This window comes from Scatophagus argus, chromosome 13 (assembly GCF_020382885.2).
Source record: "Scatophagus argus isolate fScaArg1 chromosome 13, fScaArg1.pri, whole genome shotgun sequence".
NCBI lineage: Eukaryota > Metazoa > Chordata > Actinopteri > Scatophagidae > Scatophagus > Scatophagus argus.
In genome coordinates, this window is record NC_058505.1 from 20,403,801 (window position 1) to 20,425,124 (window position 21,324).

Sequence of the window (21,324 nt, forward strand, 5' to 3'; positions counted from 1 at the left end):
TGAGGTTCTTACTTATGAATTGTGAATTTATCTGACATGGCAACTGATAGCATGTAAGGTTTAGTGATCTTTAAGGGATTTGCCCATGCTTCTATTGATGAGCAATGGAAAAAAGACTGCGTCCATTTAGGTTTCCTAAATCAAGCAATCAGTTTGAAGGGAATTAAAGGATTTTGAAGGTCAGATACATCTTTTTCAGTTACACTCATTTTTAATTAACGTTTTCTTAATTTTCTCACAGAAATGGGAGAGGCCAACTGGAATGGACTATGACAATTCTTTTTTTTTGACTGCTCTGTGTAACTTGTCAACACATGAACACCTCACAAAATTTTCCATCAAGTCATCTTGAATGTGGATGGAACTTTAATGGATTGGCGTATTTAAAACTGACCAAGGATAATGCTGCATCAGCTAGATATTACAAAACTGATTCTATTCAACAAAAGTGAAAAATTAGGTCTTCCAGCTGAAATCGATTGAGAGGGATCTTGATTTTTATTTTTCAACGACAAAATAGTGATTATATGTCACAGATGAGACAAAATCCTTGTTTGTTTTTGCATCTTTGATTAATGATAGAATCTTTTCTGGGGCGGCACGGTGGTGCAGTGGTTAGCACTGTCGCCTCATAGCAAGAGGGTTCCAGGTTCTATGTGGAGTTTGCATGTTCTCCCTGTGCCTGCGTGGGTTTTCTCCGGGTACTCCGGCTTCCTCCCACAATACCAAAAACATGCACATTAGGTTAATTGGCTACTCTACATTGCCCCTAGGTGTGAGTGTGAGAGTGTGTGGTTGTCTGTCTTTGTGTGTTGGCCCTGCGATTGACTGGCGACCAGTCCAGGGTGAACCCCGCCTCCCGTAGTCAGCTGGGATAGGCTCCAGCTCCCCCGCGACCCTGACGGATAAGCGGTATAGAAAATGGATGGATGGATCTTTTCTGTGGAATTCATGGCAATAGACATCGTTTTTAAGCAGCCATGTATTTCCAGTCACTTCGAAACAGAAGAACAACAACTCGACACCACAGGTAAGCAGAAATTCTTTCATGATATGGAAGAGATTGGTTTTAATTCTGTATTGCTTTTTCTTACATTTTAGCCAGTCAAGACCAATAAGGAAGTGATTAATTACTGCTATTAATGATAACACAGACTCATTTGATAAGGCTCTGGTTTTTTAAGGGAGATCTCAAAGATTATAAGCAGCAATGAGGATTCTGTTGCTAGAAATAATTCCCTTTTACACATAAATGTACGAAGTGTTTAGTACATGGACACACTTGATCCTGTGAACTTGCACTGAAATCCGGAAACCGGATGAAGACCAGAACCACGCCTGTCTTGCTGTGGTTTTGTGGTGCATGAGCAGTTGAAACAGCGAATGAGAGTGGAAGCAACATAATTCTAGCTAACTAGCTAAGTTAGGAAAGCTCGCTAGAAAGCTAAAAAAAGTTTAAAGAAACCTTCAAAAACCACAGTAATGGTAAGGCTATTGATGTTATTTGTCTCAGCTTGTTGTTTATACTTCTACCTCTATCTACAGCTTTAGGCTGTTAGATTGCCGATTGTTGTAACTTGTCCATTGTTGGGCCGTCGACGTGGCATGGGCATGTTACCGCGCTGAGGGCTCAACGATTGACAAGTTAGATCAGTACTGATCTTTTATATATATATATCTATTTATATAGATATATCTATATCTATATTCTGCTGGTAGTTACATAATTATAGACGCTACAATTACTCCTTTCAACTGTGAACCTAGTTCTGTTATTAGTTTTGTCCTGTCTCACTGTCTTGAGAATGAGAAAGCAACATAAAAAGCTAAGAAAGTTAGCTAGAAAGCTAAGCCACGTGTGCAAGCATATGTGTGTCATGGCAAGGCTATTGATGTTATCTGTCTCAGCTTGTTGTTTATACTTCTACTTCTATCCACACTGCTAAGCTGTTAACACGTCGATGGGCAGACAGTAAACAGACAGACATTCCTGCCTTTTAAACGTTTGTTTTTATTAAAACTGCATGACTGCCATACTGGGCAGGGCTCTGTAACGTCGCCATGTTCAGTCAGGACAACAAAGAGTGATTAGGCAGCAGGATTATTTCTAATTTAAGAAAATGCACACTGAGCATCTCAAGCCAAGGCCAGGGTTTGTGGCAATAGGCAATAATACAATCAAAGGAAGAGGATAAATGTCAATGTCAAAAAACAATTCTAATTTGAAATATTACTTTTCCTCTATTTCACACTCAGTCTCAATCCATCCAACCAGAGGAGTTGTCTCTTCCAGTGAGTATAATTACATCTTCCTGTGCTGTGGTCCTTCATGTTGTATACAGCACTCAGTATACTGTATATATGTCTATATATTTCACACTCACACCAACAAAACACATACACTAAACATCTCTGACGTATACACATACAAGTAATTTTAAAAATGATGAATTTTTTTAATAGGAATGAAAAATTTCATACCACTGATTTCTGTTTATCACATTTCCTTCTTAGATCCAATGCGAGACCAACCCTATTGGTGTAAATGGAGTTGTGGTGTGTGATGATCAAACTTTTCCCTTAACTTCTGTAAGTACATAGATTTTAAAGTGATCATTGACCATATGTGTTTTGTTTTATATTATTTAAGCTTGTATACCATACACTTTTGACTTGTAAAGCACAGACAAGGTGTGCTCTTCTTTCAATTGACAGAAAGTATCATTAGAGGAACAAAGGAGAAGAAATAAGGAGTACCCCCCCACACACACACACAGACACACACACCAGCCTGTCCACTAGATCAGAGTAATAAAGCACCTTCTTATTTTTTCAGTGAGCGACTGTAGCTCCAAAAGTGAACACACACCTGCCAAGAACTGTCCAATATAATTATCAACACTGTCAGATACATGTTTTTTGTTGCTTTTTAATAAACGTGATTGACTTTTTGTCCAGTTTATGTTGTTTATCTGCTAAAGATAACTGATCTACATGCTATTTTCTCATTTTTCAAGAATGCACACGAAACATTTTGCCTGTTGTGTACTGTAGGGGATGCCCCCATTGGGGTGGAGGCACTGGCTGCAGGTCATGTTGAATCGAATCAATATCAGGCATACCACCATATACTGCCATTAAGAAATGGGGGTTAAAAAAACTTGTATGTGGCTTAATAACATTCTACAGTTGTGTTTTTTGCTTTAGATAAATTGAGTCAGGGCAACACAGAGTGAGTAGGCAGCAGGATTGTTTCTAATTTTTAAAAAATAGCATACTGAGAATCTTAAGCCAAGGCCAGGGTTTTAAATAGGTGATTATACAATCAAAAGAACAGGTTAAATGTCGATGTCAAAAACAAAGCTGTAATTCTCATATTCTCATATAAAATATTTCTTTTCTTTTGTTTCACACTCAGGTTCAATCCATACAACCAGAGGAGTTGTCTCTTCCAGTGAGTATAATTACATCTTCCTGTGGTGTCCTGTATATATGTTTTTATATCTCACACTCACACAAACAAAACATAACACACACATTAAACATCTCTGACATATAGATGAGTAAAAAAAATGTAATTTTTTTTTTAACAGGAATTAAAAATTTTATACCACTGATTTCTGTTTTCACATTCCCTTCCTAGATCCAATGCGAGACCAACCCTACAGGTGTAAATGGAGTTGTGGTGTGTGATGATGAAACTTTTCCCTTAACTTCAGTAAGTACACACATATTAAAGTGATCATTTACTGTACGTGGTCATTTTGCCATCAGAGTGAAGGCAATGGCAACAGGTCATATTGGATCGATCCAATATCAGGCATATCATGAAATAGTGAAGATATGTGGGTTTAAAAAAACTTGTAGGTGGGGTAATGATGTTCTATAATATATGTACTTTTTCCAAAATGTTATTTTAAAATTAAGTTTTTATACACAAGTCCCTCATGGAGTTTGGCAGACTTTAAGAAAATGAAAGTTTGTTAAACAACAAAATTGTGATTCTGATATAAAATTTAATTGATCTGCTTTTTCACATTTTTCATTGAATTAATATTAACATTGAAATACTGGAAACTGTTTATGGAAAATTAAAAAATTGAACTACTGATGTCTGTTTATTACATTTCCTTCTTAGGTCCAGTGTGAGATCAACCCTTCTGGTCTGAATGGAGTTGGGGTGTACGATGATCAAACTTGTCCCTTAACTCCAGTAAGTGCACATATTTTGAAATGATCATTTACTGTATGTGATCATTTTTCTAATATAAAACATAATTATTCAGCTTTTCAGGTTCAAGTATAATGCACACACACACACTAAACATCTTTCACACATACACCTTACTAGATATTAATTAATATTAACCTTAAATATTGCTAACTTTTCATAGGAACTAAAGAAATCCATACTACCAATCTGTTTATTTCCCTTCCTAGGTCCAGTGTGAGAACAGCCCTACGGATCTGAATGAAGTTGTGGTTCATAATGATCAAACTTGCCCCATAACTTCTGTAAGTACAAACATCTGGAACTGAGCATTTATTGTATGTGGTCATTTTGCCTGTTGTGTGCTGTAGGGGATTCCCCCATTGGGGTGAAAGCATTGGCAGCAGGTCATATTGGCTCGATCCAATATCAGGCATATCATGATATACTGTCCTTGTAAGTGGGTTAATGATGTTCTATTGTTTTATAATTGCCCAGTGCAATGATTCGCAACATTTTTGATTTGTGACCCCTCGAGACTTCGAGACCCTTGTGACTGTTTGCGTACCTCTCCTGGTTGTGACCATTTTTTGCTCTTTGTTATTGTTTCAAAGTTTAGAGTCCTGAAGTAAAATTATGAGTGGTTTGCCAAGAAAAGGGAAAGATTACAGAAACATCTGATAAAATGTTATGTCTGCTTTCTTATGGTGTTAATCATCTGATGTTCCCTCTGAATTAATTTGATCCCCAGGATGGAAACCATGAGTCTAGAGGTCCGATCTCATCTGCTGACAGCTCAGCTGGTGTGGGTGGACGACTGGCACATCAGCAGAGCTTAGGTAAATGAAGACAAACCATTTATAAGGAATCATAATAAAATCTTTTCTTTTTAATACTTCAAATGACTAAATTCAGAGTTCAACTGTTTTCAGGAGAAATCCATCACCAGGGGGAGAACCCCGGGCTGACCACTGGTGGAAGGTCTTACATGCCAGTGTATGAAACCACTCAAGGAGTGAATGACCCCCGGTAAAGTTCATTCTACTTATCATGCACACATTGTGCCCCTCATTAAGCATATTTCTCACAAATGCAAGAAAATATTAGAGACTAAATTTTATTACTACCCCATTTAAAAGCCAAACTCAGTCATATATAATTTGAACCATGTGTAGACTAGCCAGATTTGAAATTTTAACCTTTCAAATACAACACTGGATTAAAGCTTCTCATCTGCCACATTGGTAGCTGTAACTCATGCTACATTTTTTACAATAAATTGAAGCCACATAAAGTAATTTGTCCAATCAGCATAGCAATCTAGTCGGCTGTATCACTCTGTTGGTTTGTTCTTGTAGTGTGAATCTGCTAATCCATGGGGTTATGTAAAGTTTGGAAACTGGAGGACACCAAATGCTGCATTCTGTGTGATTCACCTGAAAAGTAGATGTGGATGCCTCCGAGTTCAGTGATGATCTTAAATTGTTTGTCCACCCCTCTCAACACCTCTGCACTACGTTCATTGTCCAGATTGTTATGCCTTGGAGCCTTGGCCATAGGTGTAGTGCTGTTGGGTTGTCCTTCACATTCCTGAGAATTCAATATTGGAGGAACACTTTCAGAGAATTTTTTCAGATTTTGCCCAAACACACAGCTCACAGAACATGTTTTTAGCTATAACAGTGAACCTCCTACTCTAAGTAAGACAACATTTGTCTAATAGGATAAAATCATTAAGTAATCAAATTTTATTTCCTGTGGGTCAACTTCAGAGTGACATTGTAATGTTTTGTGTTCATTATTCAACACCATGACTCAGGAACAGATGTTTTGAAGATGTGAGTGCAGAATCCAAGTTTCAAATTTCAACATTTCTATCCCATTTAATAGTGATATTTCACTATTACTGATGTGACATTTCCTTTTTACTTATGTTTTATTTTGGAGAAATAATTTCTCAACTTTCATATATCAGCCCACTTGACTGTCTTACCACTGTCTGTATTTCAGGACAAACAGAGTCATTGAGGATGGCAGACAGCATGCATTTGTACGGTCAATGCGATCTCTGGCAAACCGGATAGCTGTGAGACCCCTGCTGTTCATGGTTGCGACATTTGTGGTGGCTGAAATTGTGGGAATCTGCGTGAACAAGGCTCTGAGAGGCCATCTGCATGAGAATCAGTGTTACATTGTGGTTAAGGCTCTGAAGTTCCTGGTCACCTATGTTGTACAGCCCTTGGTGGTTCCATGCTTTCGCAGGATTAGAAATTACCTTTTTGGTCCACCTGCCACGATGGCTAATGAAATCTAACTTTATTTAAGCTAAAAAATATAATTTTAATATATTCAAGTAAAAGTAACTATTGAAATTAGTAGTAGTATTAGTAGAAAAGCTTTTCTTTTATCATTCATATTCTCTGAAAAATGGCCAAGAAATCATAAATTCTGCCAGGGTATGTAAACTTACGAGCACATCTCTATATGTATGCTGGCAGGAAGAGTACACTTGAGAATTGGCGTGGCAATGCACATCAGTTCTATGTTAACACTGTTTCTCCTTGATCAAGTGTTATTAAATACACCATCGTAAGACATCAGCGTCTCCTGAGTTTCTTTCCATCTTCTGGGTCAAAGGTTTACCCAGCATAATATACTCACCTGCAGTCATCAGGCCATTTAGCACCAGTAAATCAGAATTTGCTCACAATCAATATACTAAACAAAAAAAAAGTCTGTTGAAAGAATTATCGTACTGGTATCCAATCGATAATCAATTAGCATGCATATCTGTGCTTAATCCTTTCACACATAATGGTCACTACACTGGACAGCCATTCAAAAGCCATTTTCTTGCATATGCATTCAACTGAAAAGTGTGATAACATGTCAAAATATGTTCAAAGGGGCAGCCATGGCCTAGAGGTTGGCTTGTGACAAAGGGTTGTTGGTTCGATCCCCTCCCCCTCCTGCTGGAAGGAAAAAAAAAATTTGGCTGTGGTGGAGTCAATAATCAACCCATTACCTGCTGATGTGCCTTGAAACACAAACAAACACACAGCTCACAGGACATGTTTTTAGCTATAACAGTGAACTTCTAAATAAGCCAAAATTTGTCTAATAGGATAAAATCATTAAGTGATCAAATTTTATTTCCTGAGGGTCATTGTAATGTTTTCTGTTCATTATTCAACACCACGACTCAGAAACAGATGTGTTGAAGATGTGTGTGAAGAATCCAAGTTTCAAAATTCAACCTTTTTTTATCCCATTTAATAGTGATATTTCACTATTACTGATGTGACATTTCCTTTTTACTTGTTTAATTTTGGAGAAATCATTTCTCATCTAGCCCACTTGACTGGTTTACCACTGTCTGTATTTCAGGACCAACAGAGTCATTGAGGATGGCGGACAGCATCTATCTGCACAGTCAATGCAATCTCTGGCAAACTGGATAGCTGAGGCTGTGGAACAGATCCCACTGCCCAAGGCTGTGGGATCTTTGGTGGCTGAAGCTGTGGGATCCTGCATGACTGGAGCTCTGACCGGCTATTTGCCTGAGATTTTGTGTGACCTCGTGGTTAAGGCTCTGAAGAGCCTGGTCACCTATAGTGTGCAGACCTTGGTGGCTTTTCGGTGGTACAGGAGTCATGGGCGTAGCAGATACTGGCACACCAGCCTAGAGCGCCCCCTGGGGGCTGTCAGTGTGAACGTGTGAAATTGCCGTATATATTTTAATATATAAGTTGCACCAGAGTATAAGTCGCAGGACCAGCCAAACAATGACAAAAAGTGCGACTTATAGTCCGAAAAATACGGTAGAAATTACCTTTTCGGTCCACCTGCCACAATGACTCATAGAATGTAATTATTGAAACTAATGAAATTATTAACTGTTAAAATAATGACATTCTTTCTATATATTCAAAGTTATTTTATCACAATTTGTTGGCACAAGTTAGTCTGAATTGCCAAAGGTGGAGTGACACTGTTCTCCCCATCTTTCAGCATGCATTCTGTTGCCAGTTGATGATGAGCCCTTAGCCAAACCTAACACAGATTAATACAGTAGTCCTGCAATGAATCATGAAGGTTATAATATTCTGTTTTTGTTATTCAGAGAGCTGCTTCTATCATTAACCTACCCTCAAAGATTTTAATTAGCAGCACCTGACACTGAGCTCTCCTCTTCTGTCCACCTCATCATAAATGCCTTGTGTTCTGTGTTGTGGTTTAACCTGAGGTGTTTCACAAGGTTTGTTGCATTGCCACAACTCCTTACTGTTTTTCCACAAACATCACAAACCGCTTCTTGGCTGTTTGTGGAGCTGAAATAGCTCCACACATGACTCCGTTTACGCTCTGCTATTGTGTGCACAGACTGACACTGAGTGACTGTGTTATGCTCTTACCCAGGCAGAAGAAAAAGTCGTTCCCACCAACTGCGTATCATTTAGACAAGATTCTAATAGTTTAATTTCTTTCCACTGTGTTCCTGTTACTGATATACATTACCTCAAATGACTGAATTATCAAAAGTATCGACATTTTGAGTTGAGAATCGATTTTAGAACATAAAGATCTGGTATCGGAGGTATCAATATTTCTGTATCAAGCCGCACATCAGTATTGCATACCACTGTTTAGTCACATCACTTGGCATCTCATAAAGGCTTAGTGGGTAAATTAAGGTATCATGTTGTTGATGCTACTAGAAAGCAGAAAGTTACAGGTTATCCAGGTTTTTTATGTCTTTAAGACATGCCATAAATGTTCCAATCTGTGTAATAAAATGTAATGGCCAATGGTGTCATGGAAGGTCATTTGTGGCTTTAAACAGTGTCATTTCTGGGATATGATGAGCCCTAAAACCAGACTGGAACTCTTCAAATAACTATTTTCTCATGGATCTGGAGAGAAAAGGAAAGGATAGGTATAAGTCTCTAGTTCCCCAAAACCTCTGGATCAAGAGTAGGCTTTTAAAGGAGAGATTTGGTTACAGCTGCTTTAAAGGACTGAGCTACATAGCCTGTTATTAGAGTGCTAAGTAAGGATTAAACGCCCTAAAGCAGATGTTGAGATGCCGTCTAAGAGGCATTTTTCTGGTTTAAATAAAGAGATAATAGAAGTTATCTGATGAAGGTCAATAGAAGAAAAAGAGTCTTGATAATTTTCTGGTCCTCCTGCTGTTTCTCAGGCTCCTGTGGTTGAAGACAGATCAGTCCCAGTTGAGGGCAGGGGGTGATGACTTTTGTCTCTAATGGATAAAATTTTGTCATTGAAAAGGTCATGAAGTCATTACTACTGAGTGAGCCAAAGCAAACAGTAAGCAAATAGAAAAGTGAAAAGTTTAGAGACAACTAAAGGAATATAAAGATGCATTGTTATGGTTAGGTCCTGCAGCTCATAGTGTTATTTTTGATTGCATCAGGTAGGGTGAAAAAGCTCAAAAAAACCTGATGTAATGTCCACTAACTCACAGACCCAAACAGCAGACAAAGCTAGCAAAGAACTGGTGAATATAATGGAACATTTAGCAGCTGGAATGCCTGGTATTTTTGTCAGGAGTTGATGGAGTTCAGACCCAAGCTGACAAGAGAAGAGATATATAGATATATACATTCATCAGATGACCATAAACATGACTCCAGATGAATTCTAATGGTGCTATTTGTCTGCTGCATGTGTGAATAGGGTAATGTTTGCTAAAACATTACCTGAAACATTCTCATATCATTAAGACCACAATATGTATGTGATGTTCCTGAAGTGGGACAAAAAAGAGAAAGAAATAAACATTTTTTATATTTGTCACATATGCATAACATTCTCATCCTGCCAATAAGGCAAAAAGTACAACTGAGACAGACTGTGTCTCTCTTCTATAGATAAACTGGATTACATGTGGTATGACACCCGTATCAACAACATGCCAAACTTGGGAAGGGTGAGAGATGGTAAGGTAACTGCTGAAGAATAAATCTGAGCTATTCCAAAGCAAACATGTTTGTGCTTGTCTTTTGAAGAAAGCATTCTTGTAATGTAGTTGTTAAAACTGCGTTAATTGTTTACTCTGTGATCAGTCTTGTCTTGTGAAGTTTGATGTTGGGGTGAAACAGACTTAGATCTTCAGTATACACCTGCTTCCACAAAGTCAATTCATAAGATACAGATAAATATGTAATATTTGTATAATTATTTGTGCTTTAGCATTATAGATAGATCAGTATAAACAGACAGATACTTAAGAGTTCACGTTTACCCTTGCTCAATTGTCTCTTATGTGTTTTAATGCTACATTATAATTGTGAAATGTTTTCTTAATTTTCTTATAGAAATGGGGCCAAATGGAATGGAGTTCGACAATCCCAACGTGTTTCTTTGGACTGCTCTATCTAGCCTGTCAACACATGAACACCTCACAAAATTTTCTATGAAATCAGCTTGAATGTGGACGGAACTTTAAAGGATTGATGTATTTAAAACTGACCAAGGATAATGCTGCATCAGCTACATATTACAAAATTGACTCTATTGAACAAAAAAGGTGAAAAATGAGGATCATCACAGCTACAACCAGTATTATACTGAAGACCACCCTAGCTGATAGGTATTATGATTTTTTTTTTTTTTAACTACAAAATAGTGATTATACACATTAAAGGGCACAGATGAGGCAAAATAGTGGAAGTTCTTGTTTGTTTTTGCATCTTTGAATAACAAGAGGATCTTTTCTGAGGAAGACATGACAATTTAGACATCGTTTTCAAGCAGCCATGTATTTCCAGTCACTCCGAAACAAGAGAACAAGAGCTACTGCTCAGCAACACAGGTAAGCAGAAATTCTTTCATAATATATGAGTGATTGGCTTTGATTCTATTCTTACATTTTAGCCAGTCAAGCCCAATAACGAGATGGTTAACTACTGCTACTCATGATTACGTAGTTAAATTTGATAACAAAAAAAGGCTCTGGTTTTTGAGGGAGCTCTCAAAGACTATGAGCAGCAATGAGGATTCGGTTGCTAGAAATAATTCCTCTTTACACATAAATGTATAAAGTGTTTAGTACATGGACACATGTGATCTTAAACTTGTATATTTTGAAAAAATGACGCAATGTAAAGATGGTCTTGCTCTAGTGATGTTTTTTTTTGGCACTGTTTGATTACGACAGCAGTTGTACACCAATGAGAAAGCAACATAATTCAAGTTAGCTAAGCTAAGGAAGTTAGCTAGAAGGCTAAGCCACGAGAGCATCCGTGTATGGAGGAAATTTTTACAAAAAACAGTCATGGTAAGGCTACTGATGTTAGATAGATAGATAGATAGATAGATACTTTATTGATCCTGAGGGAAACTAAAGATTTAAGTATCTGTCTCAGCTTGTTGTTTACACTTCTACTTCTATCCACACTGCTAAGCTGTTAGCACATGTCGATGGGCATGAGGGCAGTGTTTTTATTTGATATCGTCAACAAGATTAGAGACAGTAAACAGACAGACATTTCTGCCTTTTAAACGTTTGTTTTTATTAAAACTGCGTGACTTTAATAAAGATATGAAAATAGAACTATTAGTCTTAAGTTTTGTTTGTTTGTTCTTAAACATATTTCTCCACTGTAAAAATGTGCTTGCCATACTGGGCAGGGCTCTGTAACGCCGCCATGTTCAGTCAGGACAACAAAGAGTGATTAGGCAGCAGGATTATTTCTAATTTAAGGAAATGCACACTGAGCATCTCAAGCCAAGGCCAGGGTTTGTGGAAATAGGCAATAATACAATCAAAGGAAGAGGATAAATGTCAATGTCAAAAAACAATTCTAATTTGAAATATTACTTTTCCTCTATTTCACACTCAGTCTCAATCCATCCAACCAGAGGAGTTGTCTCTTCCAGTGAGTATAATTACATCTTCCTGTGCTGTGGTCCTTCATGTTGTATACAGCACTCAGTATACTGTATATATGTCTATATATTTCACACTCACACCAACAAAACAACACATACACTAAACATCTCTGGCATATACACATACAAGTCATTTTAAAAATGATTAATTTTTTAATAATAATTTTTAATAGGAATAAAAAAACCACTGATTTCTGTTTATCACATTCCCTTCCTAGATCCAATGCGAGACCAACCCTATTGGTGTAAATGGAGTTGTGGTGTACGATGATCAAACTTTTCCCTTAACTTTTGTAAGTACATAGATTTTAAAGTGATTATTTACTGTACGTGGTCATTTTGCCTCTTATGTGCTGTAGGGGATGCCGCCATCAGGGTGAAGGCACTGGCAGCAGGTCATATTGGGTCAATCAAGTACTGTATCAGGCATGTAATGAGATACTGTTGTGAAGATATGTGGGTTAAAAAACAACTTAAGAATGAAACATTTTATACTACCGATCTCTGTTTATTTCCCTTCCTAGGTCCAGTGTGAGAACAGCCCTACGGGTCTGAATGAAGTTGTGATTTATAATGATCAAACTTGCCCCATAACTTCTGTAAGTACAAACATCTGGAACTGAGCATTTATTGTATGTGGTCATTTTGCCTGTTGTGTGCTGTAGGGGATGCCCCCATTGGGGTGAAAGCATTGGCAGCAGGTCATATTGGCTCGATCCAATATCAGGCATATCATGATATACTGTTCTTAAGATATGTGGGTTAAAAATAACTTGTATGTGGTGCTGAAGGTGTTCTATAGTTGTTTAACAATTGCGTAGAGCAAGTTTTTGATTTGTGACCCCTAAAAACAAAAAGTCCACTTTGAGACCATTGTGACCTCTCCTGGTTGTGACCAGTTTTTGATTTTTGTCAGTGTTTCAAGATTAGAGAAACACCTGACAAAATGTTATGTCTGCTTTCCACCAGAGTATCTGCAGTCTCTCTCTTTGCTTGTCTTCTTAGTCTTCAGTGTTGATAGGTTGTTGCTGATGACGAGTGACCAATCAGACAGTGCTGTGGGCAGGACACTGAGTGAGACTGCAGAGTGGTGATGACCATGGAAGTATTATAAGGGCTTATAATACAAAATAAAATCAAATAAAACCAACAAACTAAAATGATTAATAAATAAATTGACTAATAATTCTTATATTGCATCTGAGCATCTGAGCATTGCCTCGAATACATTTTTTTTCTCAATCAATGTTCTGGTCCATGACAAAATCGTGGTACAATCAAAGGTGTGACTTGACTAAAATGTCATTATAAAATTAAGTTTCAATATACATGGAGTTCAGCAGACTTTTATTTGGACAAAATTTTAATTAATATTGACCTTGAAATACTGGAAATTGTTTATGGAAAATTAAAAAGTTGAACTAATGATTTCTGTTTATTACATTTCCTTCTTAGGTCCAGTGTGAGATCAACCCTTCTGGTCTGCATGGAATTGTGGTGTACGATGATCAAACTTATCCCTTGATGATCATTTACTGTATGTGATAATTTTGCCATCAGAGTGAATGCACTAGCAACAGGTCATATGGGATCGCTCAAATGTCAGGCATATCATGATATATTGTCTTTTAGATATGTGGGTGAAAAAAAAATTACATTTGCCCAGCACAATGATTCCCAGCATTTTTGGTTTGAGACCCCCAGTGACAAAGAAAGAAAAAGCTGAATCCTTTTTTTTTCTGATCTGAAAAAAAATTCTGATCCATGAGTTTTATGATCCACTGCACCCCTATTATTTGTGCTGGACTCCAGCATACTTTAAGAAGATGGAAGATTGTTTAAGAACAAAATTATGATTCTAATATAAAATATAATTATTCAGCTTTTCGGGTTCAAATCTCACTCATACACACACACTAAATATCTTTGACACTGAGTCCTGAAGTGAAATTATGAGTGATTTACCAAGATAAAGTAGTAGATTGGAGCCTGTTATGTATACAGTGATACATCAGATCAGACTGGTTTTATTACAGGGCGGCAGCTTTTTGGCAACATACGAAGGCGGCATTAGAACTTATTTCCAGCTTTGGAGAGATTTCAGGCTACAGAATCAACTTTACTAGTTTGCTCTTCCCTATTAATGACCAGGCTCGACAGATGTCTTTTAAGGCATATCCACTAAAAGAAACTCGTGACACCAATCTCGGTGTATCAGTAACCAGTAAGTACAGTGATTTATTCATGCATAACTTTAAACTAGCCCTGGAGAGGGCCAAACAGGACCTATATCGCTTGCTGGTAGGGTTAACCCTGTCAAGATGATAATTATGCCCAGGTTCTTATTCTTATTTCATACAATACGTGTTTATATCCCAAAGCTTTTTTTTAGAGAGCTTGATAAATTTATATCCACCTTTATCTGGAATAAGACCATCCCACGAATAAGGAGGGCACATCTTGAGAAACAGAAAGAGGTTGGAGGCTTAGCAATATTTGCAATATTACTGGGCAGCTAATATTTATAAACTAATATACTGGGTCTCTGCATCCTATGAAGGGGGTGGGCCCTTGTGGGTTGAAATGGAACAACACTCCGCTCATCCGGTGTCCCTACCTTCTTTAGTATGTGCGCCATTGCCACTCAGTAAAAGCAGCGCCTCACATCATTACTCAAGTCAAATGACTGGGTAGATGAGTGGTTGGAGGGGGGTCTAAATCAAAGAGCAGGAGTGAGCAGATTATATGAGGGTATCCAGATGATCGCCTCGCCGTCACTTAGTCATATTAGGGCAGGGTGGGAGGAGGAACTAGGATCTGAAGTGTCGGACGTCTCCTGGCAAAGCGCAATTAAGAAAATAAATTCAACTTCGATTTGTATTAGACATGGTTTGCTTCAACTTAAGGATCCAACCTGCACCCGATGCTGTCCCTATTGGCCAGACATATTTTGTGTAATTGGAAGTCAGATAGGCCGCCGACACACAGGCTCTGTAATATGTCAGTTTTCTTTCTTTTTTTTTTCTTGTTATTGTTGTCACTTTATTATTATATATGTTGGGGTTGCTGTTTGGGGACTTGTTGATTGTTTTCTTGTTAAGCGCTTACAATTCAAAACTCAATAAAAATATTTGAATACCAAGATAAGGTAAAGATTAGAGAAACATCTGACAAAATGTGTGCTTTCTTATAGTGTTAATCATTTAATGTCTCCTCTGAATTAACTTGATCCCCATGATGGGAACCATGAGTCTAGAGGTCAGACCTCATCTGTTGACAGCTCAGATGGTGTGGGAATTTAGGGAATTTCTTCAGATTTGGCCCAAACACACACCTCACAGAACATGTTTTTAGCCATAACTGTGAAATTCCTCCTCTAAATATGACAAAATTTCACACAAATGACTCATATGATAAAATGATGAAGTGATGACATTTTATATCCACAAGGTCAACTTCAGAGTGACATTGTAATGTTTTGTGTTCATTATTCAACACCATGACTCAGGAACAGATGTTTTGAAGATGTGTGTGAAGAATCCAACTTTCAAAATTTGACCTTTTCTATTCCATTTAATAGTGATATTTCACTATTATTGATGTGATTTTTCCTTTATACTTATGTTTTATTTTGGAGAATTATTTTCTCACCATAAATAATCATTCATCAGTCCACTTGACTGGCTCACCACTGTCTGTATTTCAGGACAAACAGAGTCATTGTGGATGATGGACGGTATTCGTTTGCACAGTCAATGCGATCTTAGGCAATCTGGGAAGCTGAGGATGTGGAACACCAGCTGTCCAAGGCTGAGGGATGTTGGAGGGCTGAGGCTGTGGAACCCTGGGTGGCTGAGTCTAAAAATAGTCTTATGTGTTTGCAGGGTACATCCTGGGAAGTTTCCCAGTCCTTCATAGGGCCGATATATAGAAACAAACATCTGCGGGCAATTAAAAATCAGCAATTAACCTTACCTGCTTGTCTTTGGACTGTGGCAGGAATATGTGAGCGCAAACTCCACAAGGCAACCCATCCATCCATCCATTTTCTATACCGCTTATCCGTCAGGGTCGCGGGGGAGCTGGAGCCTATCCCAGCTGACTACGGGCGAGAGGCGGGGTTCACCCTGGACTGGTCGCCAGTCAATCGCAGGGCCAACACACAAAGACAGACAACCATACACTCACACCTAGGGGCAATTTAGAGTAGCCAATCAACCTAATGTACATGCTTTTGGTATTGTGGGAGGAAGCCAGAGAACCCGGAGAAAATCCACACAGGCACAGGGAGAACATGCAAACTCCACATAGAAGGGCCCAGACCGGGATTCGAACCTGGAACTTGCTATGAGGCGACAGTGCTAACCACTGCAACACCGTGCCGCCCCACAAGGCAACCCTGATTCAGAAACTTATTACTGTGAGGCACCATTGCTGCCCTATCCCATTTCATCATTATTCTATCACACTTTTGTCTTATTATAAAGAATAATTTCCTCATCTCTCATGACCATCTAAAACCCTTGAACAATCATTCATCCTTCCTCCTAACTGACTCACTACTGTCTGTATTCTGTGCTGAACAAGTCTAGTGATGATGGCAATGAGGAAAACTTTTTTGGGCCATTGGCATCTTGAGCTGCCTTACTGTCCTTTCTCACTCACTTCTGAGTACAAACCCAATATTCACTGGCCTTTTAGCTTCGCTTTGGTCAACTCAAAGCAACTCCTGAAAAATATATCTGGATCTTCAGCTCACAAGGTGTTGACATTTTGTGTCAGGCATATGTGTGCACGTAGCAACTGGCTATTGCTTTGTGTGTGTGTGTGTCAACTGGAGCTGTTGGGACTCAGTCATAAAGAACACAAACCCAGCACAATGAGATGAGTACAAGATAGAAAAAGAAAGAAGAAAATCTAAAAAAAAAAAAAAAAAAATCTAAGCCAATCTTTCAAGTTCAAGAAACTGTTTCACATTACAGGGAAGCATTTTTTTTCCTTTCTTAATATCAAATTTGTACTTTATGTTTACAGTCATTAAAAACATAAATATTTGATTAGACCATTCAAAACAAACAAACAAAAAAAAAAATCTAATATTTATTAGGCTAGACAGCTGTTCTCAAAGTGGGATCCTAGGATCCCCAGGAGTACTACAGTTGGTTCCTGAAGATGCTCCCAGTAAAAGGAGTGAATAATTTATATTCATTATGATTCAATCCAGCAGACAAAATGAAAAAATAACAGCCTGTATATTGGTCATGTCTTTCCTAAACCTTCTGTAAAATAAATAAAAAATTAATATGACATAAATAATATAATATAATGGGAGTTCATGGTCTACTTTGTGGCACTTTATGTATACATGATGTGCAAAAATTTTGTCCTATCAAAAAAAATATCTTGTACATTAATGTACTGTGTCTGTGGATATGTATTCATTTATTTGAAAATTTATAACATTAAAAACAGCACATATATCTAAATTGGTAGTTTCTACAAGTTGGTCTGAGTTGCCAAAGGTGGAGTGACACTGTTCTTCCCATTCTTCAGTATGCATTCTGTTGCCAGTTGATTATGAGCCCTTAGCCAAACCTAACACAGATTAATACAGTAGTCCTGCAATGAATCATGCCTGCATGAAGGTTATAATGTTCTGTTTTTGTTATTCAGAGAGCTGCTGCTATCATTAACCTACCCTCATAGATTTTAATTGGGTGGACAAAATAATAAAACACTTATCAGTACAATGCATGAAGTGTTCAACAGCACCACAAGCTACACCTTCCAGAATACCATAAAGTTGAATCAGCAGCAATCAACTGCTTTGACTGAAACTAAACATTTCTGACCTTCAAGAAGGTACTGCAGCATTTCTTATTTGTTGCACTACATTAATTTAAGTAAGTTTTACCCGATAAGCTGGCAACTGAGTTGTGTTCCATTTGCATCTCTTTGTGGATTCCACAAATCTTTTAAGTTTTTGTCTAGGTTTCATCTTTTTCTATTTATCTTCCAAAAATACAGTATTTTGTTGTCAACCCCCCCCCCTCCAATCCCCTGGCCATTAGTCACTAATGTGTGCTAGATGAATTTTTCAAGCAGAAGATAATTAACTTGACTGCAGGAAGATAACTTACTCTCACCTGCTGCTAACTCCATTTAATAATTTACAGTCTGAATACATTTTGCACTGCATTTGGGAGGTGTTTTTTTTTTTTTTCAATCCATTTGTATTCATTAATATTCATATGATGTCAATATTTTGGGGTGGTTCATTTGTTAAGTGAGAAGAGACCAGAGGAGGATAGAAATAAAGATAAGGAGTGTGCATTATTAATATTTCTGTCTGTGTTGTTTTTTAAGACTTTGGGTGGAGCAGTGTAAGAGCAAGTTTTTGTGTAAAGTTGTCATTTAAATTGCATGATAATAATTTTATCAATCACTTAAAGTGTCCTCAAAACTTTCACTTCAAGACTATATTTTATTTTGTTTTGTTTTGTGAATTGGTAACCAAGTGCTGCTTGTATTTGCCCTCACAGACATAATTCAAGTCATATGAATTTGAATGTTTTTTTTTTTTTTAATCCTCGAGATTTGTTTTAAGGCCTTAAAAAAATTTTACCTTTAAGTATTATTGTAAATATACTGTATAAAGTCAGTGCATTTTATTTAAAGCCATGAACTATGACAGATACTTCAACACATACTTCAAAGCAAACAGTTTTAACATCTCTGTTCGTAACACAAGTTTCAGAAGGGTTGGAAGATGGTTTAAAATAAAGCTGTGAGTGAGATTCCCCTGGAATCCATACATTTTCTATACCGCTTATCCGTCAGGGTCACGGGGGAGCTGGAGCCTATCCCAGCTGACTACGGGCGAGAGGCAGGGTTCACCCTGGACTGGTCGCCAGTCAATTGCAGGGCTGACACACAAAGACAGACAACCACTCACACCGCCAATTAACCTAATGTGCGTGGTTTTGGTATTGTGGGAGGAAGCCGGAGTACCCGGAGAAAACCCACGCAGGCACAGGGAGAACATGCAAACTCCACATAGAAGGGCCCAGACCGGGATTCGAACCTGGAACCCTCTTGCTATGAGGCAACAGTGCTAACCACTGCACCACTGTGCCGCCCTTCCCCTGGAATGTCAGTGCTAATTCTAAGAGCAACAGATAATTCACAAAAACACCACTGGCTATCTGTTCTTTTTGTACAACATATTATTTGTGAAGTCCTGGGGGTAATAATTACGAGTCATTAAAGCTCCCTGATGACACTCATCCTGTCCAGAGAGGACAGGATGAGTGTCATCAGTAGGAGAGTGGATGCTGGCAGGTGAGTCCCTGGACTGAGCACAGACAAGAGTTGAAAGAGGAAGCATGAAAAAGGCTACAAACACACTGTTGGACTGTTCCCTGAAGGCAGACGATCAGTGGCACTGGACTGCGTTTGGTGTGTTGTTTACTTAGAATAAATAAAAAGGATGAAATAGCAGGGTTTTCATCTTTGACCTGTTAGTTTAAAGTGTTTGCCATTCCAATACTGCACTTCAGGCACTGGAGGACTACAGCTCAATCTACATAATACTTAAATAGTACACAGCGTTTTTCTGAGTAGGGTTTGAATGTTATGTGTGTTCTCTGTGGAAAATTGACAAGATAAAGTAAAGAGTTAAAGTTAATGCAGCCTTCTCACATGATCTAAATTATTCTTTCACCTTTAAACAATTTTTTTTTTTTTTTTTGTAATACCAACGTTAATCTTTGTTTTTTTTCCTGGGTTATTTTTAACAAACAAACACATGTCACAATAGATTTCAAGATGAACAGCATGAGCAAAACAAGTTATGCATGTGCATGTTGCGTTCCTGTTGCGTTTCTCTTTTTGATAAATAAAGTATACAGAGCACCAGCTTACATGGGGATTTGAACCCTGTATATGATATTTTGAAGCTGCTCCACACAACAAGCTGCTATCACAGCATTCACCTACGTGGGTACTTTAATAACCTGAGCTTGATTCCAGAAATTCCTCCAACGCTCTCTTGGCAGCATAGGAGAACATTTTCTTCTTTTTGTGGGTGGTGAAGATGCAGCCAAGAAAGATCCTTCTTCACATAAGTTACAAATGCCTCCTATACTTTCTGTTGTGTTTATGGGCGACATGTATGAATCGTCAACGATGTGTGCTGAGCTTTGAGTTGGACCCACTGCTGCACATGTTTCCTCTGCTGGTCTGTTTAAAGGTATATTTCAACAATGCTACGTTAGGTAAATCTAAAATTGCATCTAAATTAGAAAATGCTGAAACTGACTGACTCCCTGTGTGCTCTGTTTCAAAAAGATGCTTTATTTTATCAATGACCATGAGGCTCTTGCTATAGTAAATCTTGAAAGGCCACCAATGTTGTGACACCACCCAATGAAATCCACAGCCATCAGTAAATGCTGCTTCAGTAGGGCGAATTATACACCATAAAATATCACTCCAAACAGGTGGAAATAGGTACCAGTGGTCATTGTTTGCAAGTGAGGGATTATAGCATTCATGTTCCAGTTAATAATCCCAGTAGCCATTTTTCAATTAGGCTAGTACTTTATGGTATGAAGTACTGGTATGTATGACTTACCTCACAACATACTTACTGCAGCATTTGTGTATGCAGGTATGATAAAACGTATTAGGAAGACATGTTTTCATCACGAGGGCACATTTTGTGCCTATGATGTTGTAGTTAATAAACATACAGTGGGGATCGAAAGTTTGGGCACCCCTGGTTAAAATTTATTTTAATGTGCAAAAAGAAGCCAAGGAAAGATGGAAAATATCTCCAAAAGGCATCAAATTACAGATTAGACATTTAGACATATTTAAAAAAATCAGATCTTTCATTTGTTTGTAACAGAAAAGGGAAAAAGCATCTGCAAAAGTTTGGGCACCCTGCAGAGTTTATAGCATGCACCACCCCCTTTGGAAAGCTGAGACCTCACAGTGTCATGGATTGTTCACAATCATCGTCTGGAAAGACCAGGTGATGTCAATCTCAAAGGTTTTAAATGCCCAGACTCATCTGACCTTGCCCCAACAATCAGCACCATGGGTTCTTCTAAGCAGTTGTCTAGAACACTGAAACTGAAAATAGTTGACGCTCACAAAGCAGGAGAAGGCTATAAGAAGATAGCAAAGCGTTTTCA

General features: G+C 38.0%; 1 protein-coding gene and 1 long non-coding RNA gene across 2 annotated transcripts; both read left to right on the forward strand.

Moving 5' to 3' along the window:
- Positions 1 to 929: 929 nt before the first annotated feature.
- Positions 930 to 9,022, forward strand: LOC124069468. The gene is made up of 11 exons (XM_046408660.1): positions 930 to 942; positions 993 to 1,030; positions 2,257 to 2,292; positions 2,515 to 2,589; positions 3,419 to 3,454; positions 3,644 to 3,718; positions 4,139 to 4,213; positions 4,441 to 4,515; positions 4,962 to 5,049; positions 5,143 to 5,239; positions 7,598 to 9,022. The coding sequence occupies exons 1-11, from the start codon at positions 930 to 932 to the stop codon at positions 7,929 to 7,931; spliced, it is 942 nt and encodes a 313-aa protein (XP_046264616.1). The 3' UTR covers positions 7,932 to 9,022.
- Positions 9,023 to 12,426: 3,404 nt separating this feature from the next.
- Positions 12,427 to 15,282, forward strand: LOC124069775. The gene is made up of 2 exons (XR_006845100.1): positions 12,427 to 12,723; positions 13,580 to 15,282. It is a non-coding gene; the product is annotated as an uncharacterized LOC124069775 (long non-coding RNA).
- The last annotated feature ends 6,042 nt before the right edge of the window (positions 15,283 to 21,324 follow it).